The sequence below is a fragment of the Rutilus rutilus genome (genome assembly GCF_951802725.1).
Source record: "Rutilus rutilus genome assembly, chromosome: 19".
In the NCBI taxonomy this organism is placed as follows: domain Eukaryota; kingdom Metazoa; phylum Chordata; class Actinopteri; order Cypriniformes; family Leuciscidae; genus Rutilus; species Rutilus rutilus.
The window spans coordinates 17,994,116-18,003,678 of NC_140232.1; the positions used below are offsets into that span (position 1 = coordinate 17,994,116).

At 32.8% G+C, this 9,563-nt stretch overlaps 1 protein-coding gene and 1 long non-coding RNA gene across 3 annotated transcripts; both read left to right on the plus strand.

Annotated features, from left to right (window-relative positions):
- Positions 1 to 1,296: 1,296 nt before the first annotated feature.
- Positions 1,297 to 7,369, plus strand: LOC311279047 (RWD domain-containing protein 2B-like; the record flags this gene model as incomplete). The annotated part of the gene is given in 6 exon segments (XM_084390277.1): positions 1,297 to 1,304; positions 2,246 to 2,445; positions 2,448 to 2,610; positions 7,130 to 7,161; positions 7,164 to 7,339; positions 7,343 to 7,369. Coding segments are annotated over 6 exon segments (606 nt in total).
- Positions 3,444 to 6,268, plus strand: LOC311278929. 2 transcript variants are annotated; one of them, XR_014625501.1, is made up of 5 exons: positions 3,444 to 3,482; positions 5,616 to 5,709; positions 5,808 to 5,898; positions 6,006 to 6,096; positions 6,205 to 6,268. It is a non-coding gene; the product is annotated as an uncharacterized lncRNA (long non-coding RNA). The 2 variants fall into 2 exon arrangements; XR_014625502.1 differs by lacking the exon at positions 3,444 to 3,482 and adding an exon at positions 3,972 to 4,356 and having other exon boundaries at positions 4,586 to 5,709.
- Positions 7,370 to 9,563: the final 2,194 nt, after the last annotated feature.

Below are 9,563 nucleotides of genomic sequence, written 5' to 3' on the forward strand. Positions count from 1 at the left end.
TTTTCTCATGGAACTCACGGCTTGAAACTTCTCTTTAATCCCAATTTGGTAACACTTTATAATAACGGCATGCTATGAATCATTAGTAAAGCATTAGTAAATAGTTAATTCATTGTTTATAAAGCATTAACAGAAATTAATAAGCAGTTTATGAATACAGCTATTAATGCTTTATTTTTGTTATATTTATAAGTATAATGTGTTTAATAATTGTATTTTCATACTTTATTAATTATCAATTTATCATTTTTAAATGATTACATTATTTACGAACCTGTTATTTAGGAGTTGTCATTGGCTCATAAAATAATTTAGAAAGTGCAAGTAAATGATTAATAAACTATTTAAATGTACATTTATACATCTTATTATTTAGACATATAGTAATAGTTGCTCAGTGTGTTAATAAATGCTTTATTAACAAGTATTCCTACTGTAATTCAGGATTAATTCAGGTTATAAAACATTTAGTAGGGGTCGCTGTTTGAGAAAAACGGAAACTGCATAGTGTGCCTTTAATAACCAATGATCTTTGCAATGGAAGTGTATCAATCAAAAACTAACTTTAGCTGGACTAACTTTTTTCAAGAGCTGCTGTAAAGCCAAAACAATCTGTTACTTTAATTTCATATTATCTCTGTAAAGCTGCTTTGAAACTATCTATATTGTTAAAAGCACTATATAAATGAAGGTGACTTGACTGACACCGCAAAATCTTTAGTACACTCATTTACTTTGCACAACTATTTGCAATGCATTCTGAAATGGGTTGATGAATATGTATGTGTGTGATTTTCTTTTGCTGTCATATCGTACTTTTTATTAAAGAAAAATATCCAAAAGAATAAATAATAGCAATAGCCTTTGTTTTACTGTAGCTAATGCAGTAATGCATAGTTAATTTTATTTTAGAATAAGAACAAATCTGTATGGGTTCGTGGAAAGATTGGTTTGAATTATATTCACAGCAAAATGTATGTGTATGCTGCTTAAATATAGTAACAACAGATGCTGTTTTCTGCAAGTGTTTTCTTCTCACTCACCAAACAGATTCAGTATTCCTAAAAATTAACCTTAAAAAAGTATTCCTTAAAAAATGCACAATAGAATACAATTACAGAATTGTATGCAAACATGCAATGATTTAATACATGATTATACACTGTAAAAAATGATTTTTGGTGAAGTAAATACTACTGAAAAAAAACAATGTAATTTACATGAAAAAGTTAGTTCAGGCAAGAATTAAAAAAACTAAGTAAATTCCATATCAGTACTTAATTCAAGTGAGTAGAAATGAAAGCGTAAATATCAACTCAATAAAATTAAGTAAAAATTACTCAACTTTTCTGATACTGGGGTTCCCATCATGCACTGGACCTTGAATAATTAATGAGGTTCATTTTTCACTGTTTTCCAGCTGTATTTACACTGTTTTATCATTGCTTTTGTTGTCAGGATTAGTAACTTGCCATTTTGTGACATTTCGAGTAAATTTTCTGCTCAAAATGACACATTCAAACACAAAAATGATCCATCAAATGTTACCGTCATTGTGTATTGTCTACCAAGTATTGAGGTATTTGCATTCACATGGCACTTAACATCTGACATGAAGTAGTATAAATTACTTAGATAATCTAAGTAAAGCACATACTATAAATGACTGGTATAATTCAATATTATTGTTTGAGTGAAATGTAATGCAAAGTAAATTTCAACTAAATCGATATTAATCAACCTTTTACTAGCCAAGTTAAAATTACTTATTTTCTTTGTTACTTTCACTTAACTAGGTTAAGTAAAGTTTACTTAATTCCATATTCCAAGTAAATTTAACTTAGAGATTTCTAATTAAAGCTACTGATAAATATGTTTAGGTTTTTACTTGGCAAACTTTGTAAATTTACTAGCATTTTCTGAGTGAAAAAACTTAGCAAGCTTTTTTCAAGTAAATCCTACTCCAAATTTTTTTCAGTGTAGATTTATCACTTAATCTACCAATGTCTTTGCTGCTGACCTACGATGATTTAATCAGACAAATCACCACAAATGACTTTACTTTAGTGCTTGAATTTCACTCAAAAATCTGTACGAACCCTAAGTCCCTCCAGGGCCAGATCTGAGGAACCCTAAAATGTATCTGAATTCCCATTAGGATCCAAGTTATTATAAATATTTCAAATGGATTCCTTTTGGATTTTTACTAGGATAATTTTTTTTTTTTTTTTTTTGCCATTTTCAGATGTTCTGAGCTCACTAGATCCCAGCAGATGCTGCTTCACTCCAACCTCAACACCCACCTGTATGAAAACTGCAGTGGTGATGTGTGTATTCTGTCTGCTGTGCAGTGGATCAATGAAAATGCACAGGGATATATCAGTAAAAGGGCTCCTGTCCGCGATCCCAAGAAGGAAAATGTTTCAATGCAGTCAAAAGAGCCCTTCATAGACTCTGGATCTACAGCCATCATATCTACAATAAGATGAAGAGGAAGAATATTTTTGAATGGGCAAAGGAGCTGAACCTTTCTGGGTTCAGTATGCCGGGAAAGCCTGGTATTGTGGGTGTGGAGGGTCTGCAGTCTGCTTGTGATGAGTTCTGGGCCAGGTATGAATTGAAATCTAAACCAAATCAATAGGGTCTACTCTTACTCTTTTGTGAACACGCCTTTTGAGTGCAAACTCAAAATACCAAAGATGAGTTTAATACCTAATTTAAAATAGGTTTTGTTTGTGTGCCTGTGTGTGTTTGACTACTTGTTAGGTCCAAAATAAGGATCTCATTTATTATGTTAGGGCCTGTGTGTGTGTGTGTGTGTGTGTGTGTGTGTGTGTGTGTGTGTGTGTGTGTGTGTGTGTGTGTGTGTGTGTGTGTGTGTGTTTCATGGCTGTTTAGATTACTATAAAACATTTCTTGAACTTGGACATATGTTTAAGTGCTTAAATTAAAACCTAACACTGAAAGTAACTAAATGAGTACATTTAACTTATTTTCTTTTTTAAAGTTCATTTAACTTAATAAAATATGTGATATTAACTCAAAAACTGCAATGTATTAAGCAGAACTTAAACCGAATAAGTTATGAATAACCTATTTGTTATTTTAGCTCAAAACATTTAAGTTGAATTTAATTAATTTAATCTAGCTTATGTTTATGGTTGAAAATAAAATTAATATTAAAAGTAAATTAGAAACCAGTGGGTGAGTTTACAATTTCTAATTTCTTTTAAATTTTATTTTTCAATAAATTACTTTTGTATAAGGCCTACTTTTATAGTTTCCATAGCGCATGAAATAAACACATAAATAAATACATTTAAAGTTTTCAGCTTCATTCGAAGCATTTGGGTCTCTTTACGGCGTTCTCCCTCACACACCGGAAAACCCCGCGTATTTATTTCAATCTGCCCATCCCCCACAGCTCACACACAGGAGTAACTAACTCGGAACAGGATGGCGGCCATGAAGAGATTTAACAGGTTAGCACGGCAAACTGCTTCGTCCTCTTTAGAGCACTTTTATACGTTTAACGTTGTATTGTCGTGACTCTTCATCTTAAGAAGACCGACTAGCTAAAGTACTTACTACTGTAGTAAGTTATGTCATTTGTGTCACGTCATAGAAACGACAAGCCAACGCGACATTGCATTTACTCAGAGATTATTTTTTTTAATCAGGGGCAGTAGTTGTGCTGTGAGTGCACGCCAAACTTGTCAGTGGAAAAGTAATTTATATTTGTGTGTGTAACCCAGGTTAAAAAACCAGTATTAACAAAGAATTAGACAATTCTAATCCTATATATATCCTATATAAATTCTCTTTTCATTTCATAAATTATTTTCATGCGTTTTAAAATAGCCAATTAAAATTAGTTTTATTTGGGAGGATTGACCAATGAGAGTGCATTTCTGTTTTCCATATTTCGCACGCAGTTAGAGACCGCGTTCTTTTTGATTGGTATTGCAGACGAGAGCAGACGTCAGTTGAATCTCTCCAAGGAAATTTGAGAGATAAGTTATCTTCTTTGAGAAACTTGATGAGAATTACATGTATATTGTTCCAGAGACGATGTAGTGGAAGAGAAGTAAATTTGATATGAAAGAGACCGAGAAAAAGAGTTAAATTGATTTTATACTGTGTGACGCAGTTACGGAGAAACCGCATATGTGACGCAGTTACGGAGAAGCAGCCGTTGTAACACAGCGCGTTCACAAATTGAGGTTTATTTATTGAGAAACAGAGACTTATAATACGAATATATTTTTGAGTGAGGAAGAGAAAAGGATTTTTCTGAGTTGTAACCGTTCTTCAAACCTGAAAAAAAGGGTTTATATTCAAGCTCATCTGGTCTTGGTGAGTTACACTTTTATTCCATTTGGGTTAAATGTTCATGAAATGCTTATATTAGAGAAATCTGTTTATTTTATAAGTAATGTATTTTCTTCATAACCACATTTGGTGAACGAAATGATTGCACGTTGTATGTGAAACGCAATCGCCATTTTGATGCCGTGTTAAACATGTGATGTGTAACGTTATGTTATGGAAAACTAACAAGGTTTTTTCTGATCATGTATTCAAGGTCAGGTTTTTTGTTTTGTTTTGTATTCTCTCTGTTTTCTTCTTGTCTTTTCCTGAGTTTAATTTTTAATCGTCGTCGAGTGTGTGCTGAATTGAGTTGATGCTGCTGTGAGATCGAATCTTTCCGGATTGGAGTTCCTGGATTTTGTCTTAACTCTCATGTTCGCGGAGGGAGTCGGGACTGGCGAGCCGCACGAGTCTAACAACGAGTATTGATCGATTGCCTGAAACTGACATTATCGTTGCCGAACTGGATGGTAGGAAATTGAACTAACAGCTCTCACACTTTTCACTGTTACTGGGAGGAATTTCATTCACGAGGAGAAACGGACAAAATCATTGTCATTACCCATTTCAGCCATAACTTAAGAGACTGCACTCAACTCATGTTGAAATTGAAAGGTTAAATTCCTGAAAAAAAGAATTTAAATGTGAATTTATTAATTATTTGTTTTATTTTGTGTTGCTTGATCAAAAGTAATTGTTTTTTTTTTTTGTCCATTCTTTTATTTTGTTTTGAAAAATTAGAAGATAAGAGAAGAATTTCAAAAGGAATCAGATTAGGAGTTTAGCTTGAATTGATTATATTCTAAATTAAAATTTAATTATAAGGTGAAGTGAGTGTTACAGGTGGTGACTAAATTGAATTCTAATTTTTATTTTGTTTCTTTTATTTTCCAAAAGAACCACTGAAATATGAGTGAAACCTAAGAAGTTTTAAACAAAGGTGTTTAAAGAAATTAATTGGTTTGAGACGCACACTTCATTGTATTTTATTTACTTTTCTATTTCCTGTATTTTATTTTATCTATCTCTGTTTTTCTTGAATATCTTGAAATTCTTAAATACAAATTTTTTCATTATACTAAATCAGTTACAACTTAAACCTTGTGTGAGTGACTCATTATTGTTGGGACATCCTATTCTCTACAGGCGAATTCTAGGCTTCTGATTTGACTGGTCCATACGCAGACATTGTCTGTATCAAATTTAGTGAAGGGTTACATGTGCGTTTTGTCACATTTTTACAGACAAGCGTGTCCCGCGCAATTTTGGATATTTATCAGTGAGGAGACTGACTGACTCCACTAACCGTCATTCACATGGCAAAAACTAAAGAAATAGGTAATACAACCTGACATACTCTTTTATTTATTATGCTGTGAGTAAATCTCAGATTCGTCAGTGGAAAATTTATATTTTTCTGTGTTTTCTCATTTTAGCGTAGACAAGCGTGTCCTGCGCAATTTTATATCCGTGAGGAGACTATCAGCCACAGACCGACATTCACCCGGCAAAAACTAAATAAAAAAGGTAATACAAGCTGACCTATTTCTTCATTTATAATGCTGTGAGTAAACTTAATTTTTTTCAGTGGAATATTAATTCATTTCTGTGTGTTTTCTCACATTTTTGCTTAGACAAAAGTGTCCCGAGCAATTTTGGATCATTATCAGTGATGAGACTACCATCCACCGACCGTCATTCACATGGCAACAACTACAGAAAAAGGTAATACAAGCTGACCTATTCCTTTATTTATTATGCTGTTAGTAAACCAATTTTTTTGACAGTGAAAACGAATTAATATTTAGTGTATTTTCTCACATTTTGGCATAGACAAACGTGTCCCTTGGGCAATTTTGGATATATATCAGTGAGAAGACTATCAACCACCGACCGTTGACAGTGAGGAGACTGACTGTCCATCTTTCACAACATTCATGCCTGAGAACCTTTTAATAAATGATTTTTCAATGATTGCATCCTTTTCTTTCACCATTGCTTTATACCAATGTTTTTCCTTTGTCTTATATAACTTTATTAATTTGAGTTTAATCAACTTAAATAATTTATGGCAATCGGTTTCCTAAAACCATTTGAGTAGCTATTTAGTTGTTAAGACTTGATTAGATTTATTAAATGAACTCAAACCAGTTAGTTTAAATGGTTTAAATTACTTTAAAAGTTTAATGGAATGAACTTAAAATATTCAAGTTACATATACTCAAAATGATTGACTAAACCCAACACTAAATGAGTGAATATGACTCAATATATATAAGTTCACAATACTCATATGTATTTATTTTTAAACTTAAATGGTTTGCCGCAATCAGTTTCCTCAATCGGTTTGAGTTGAGTTAACTTGTTGGGTTTTACAGGTGATCTCCCAAATTCATCAAATGGAGCAGATTAACTTTTAATTTTGATGGTTTTATGTTCTCTGCAACTAATAATTGACTGTACTTTATGGTTGACACAAACAATCTTAATTTAATTTTCAAATTGTTTTTAATTATATTATATTATATTAAACTACCGGTCAAAGTCCGAAGGAGATTTTTTTTAATGTTTTGAAAGTCCCTTATGTTCACCAAGGCTGCATTTATTTGATAAAAAAAAATATATATATATTTGTGAATGAAATATTACAATTTAAAATAACTTTTATATTTAAATATATTTTAATATATATATATATATTCCTGTGATGGCAAAGTGGATTTTTATTATTGGTGCATTTTTTTAAATATATTTTCAGGGTGAAAGTTTTAACATGGAAAAGAATTATGATTCTCACAGAGAGGATGTCCCTTTGGAAAACAGCTTGATAGAGGAGAGAACTGACTCCCTTCGCAAGTTAACTGGATTTCATGAAGCCATTTTTGACCCTCACGGGACCAGAGGAAACCATATGGACTTTGGACAGCTTTATCAGATCCTTAATGAAAAAGGATGTTCTGATATCTTTTAAATGTACTTTGGGATTGAGGGGAGATAATAGTTTGTTTGTGTCTGTTTGTGTGCACATCATTTCTATTTATACCTTATTTTTAGGCTAAATATTGAAAACATTACAAATTTTAAAACAGGAAACTAATTTTATAGTAAAGGCAATGAAATGTGCAATCAAACATATTAGAAGGGTTGTAGTTCTCTATCACTGTTGTGTCTAAAGGATGCACCTGTGTTATCAATTCTCAAATTTCTTATTTTCATAAAGATGGTTTATTTCACTATGCTGTCTTTGGAATTTTTTCTTTTAGCAACTCACTTCAAATGTAGTTTATCTTCCTTTTATGGAACACAATGTTGTTCCGACAGTTGTTTTCTCTCTTTTTCAGTGGCGTTGGTCCATTCATTTTTCCCTTTGGGATTTTTAAAAAGTTTCTGTTCAAGTATTATAAGCAATGAACAAAACCAACCAGCTATGAGGTGAATCATAACATCACAAACTTTGATTTAAAGCAAAAAAGTATTTGAAAATTAGACGAAAATGCAAAGGTACAAGACCATGTACTTAACGGCTTTAGTGAGGAAAAGAACTACAATCCCACGAAGCATTATGAACAAATATTTAAGTATTTTGAGGGCATAGGGAGACTGACTTGGTTACATCATTCATAGTGCTTCATGGGAGTGAGCAGAGCTAAAGAGCTCTTTAGGCGTGTTTTGCTTATCGCAAATGAAGTTTTTATAAATTCGGGAGGAGCACGTTCAGATAATTAACACGAGTGGATAGCACCAAAGTCCTTTTAGTGTGTGCGAGCGTGAGAAATAAGTATTAATGGTTGTGAGTTTGCGTGATCTTAAATGCATCCTGTGTGTATGTGTGTGTGTGTGTGTGTGTATTGTTAATGGACAAAGTGTAATGTGATTTGCATCTGTTATTTTTTTGCTTTGTATTTTGTTGATCAACTTGTATTTTTCTTTTCTCGTTTATTGATTTGATTTGACAATTTTGATTATTGTTCTTTTTTTCTTGTTTATTGATTTGTGACAATTTTTTTTTTTTTTTTTTTTTGAACTTTTATTGACAACAGTCAACGTAAATACAAACAATAACAACAGTCCTGAGATTGGGCCCGAGCTCTCAAATAAAGATATATATGATTACAATAAAGATCTGAGGAAAAAATAAAAATAAATAGACAAACTTCAAGCAAAAATACAAACTTAAAAGAGACATAAGTGGCCTATCCAACAAGGCTTTGAACAGGTCCCCATATTCTTTCAAAGATGTGAGTCTTCAGCTGTAGTTGTGCTGTCAACTGTTCCATTGAATATAACTGTCTGATTTTTTGCATCCACTGTGAGACCGTGGGTGGTTCAGGTTTCAGCCAATAAATTGTTATCATTTTTCTTGCAGCCATTAGTAGGAGATGTAGCAAAGTTTTCTGATCATGGGACAGATAATCCGGGAATTTATCCAGTAGAAACGTTAAAGGGTCCCAGGAAAGATTCACTTTAAGGAGCTTTTCTACGAGCACCTTAACTTCAGTCCAAAAGTGTTGAACAATGGGACAGTCCCAAAATATGTGCGTTTGATCACCCACAAGTCCACATTTTCTCCAGCACTTATTGCTACCCCAACTCCCAGAGCGGAGAGACTTTAGTGGTGTCCTGAAGAATCGGATTTTAGACTTCCAGTCAAACTCCTTCCACATTTGACTCCCCACCCCCTTATGGCAACCAGAACAAACATCTACCCAAGTATCATCATCCAATGTCACATTGAGTTCCATTTCCCATTGCTGTTTTATATGTTGTGTATTGTCCGACATATCCATCATCAGTTTACAATAAATTAAGGACACTTGTTTTTTCATTACACCATTGTTTTCAATCAGATGAATCAAATGTTTTTCTATATTTGTTGGTTCTCTTCTGAGCTGAACCCAGTCCTTATGTTTTGTTAAATAGTCCCTTATTTGTAAATATCTGTAATGGTCCCCTGAGGGTAGATTAAAGTTGTTTCTTAGTTGGGCGAAGGTTTTCATTACATTTCCCTCAAAGAGTTGGTTTATAGTGATAAGCTTTTTCTCCGCCCACTTATCAAAGCCCCTGTCTGTTAGAGATGGAAGAAATTCAATATTCCTGCTTATGGACATGGCTCGCGAGAGGGCCACCAATCCTCTTGATTGTTTTTGTACCTGGTTCCAGATTTTTAGAGTATTTTTAACCCATAAATTTTC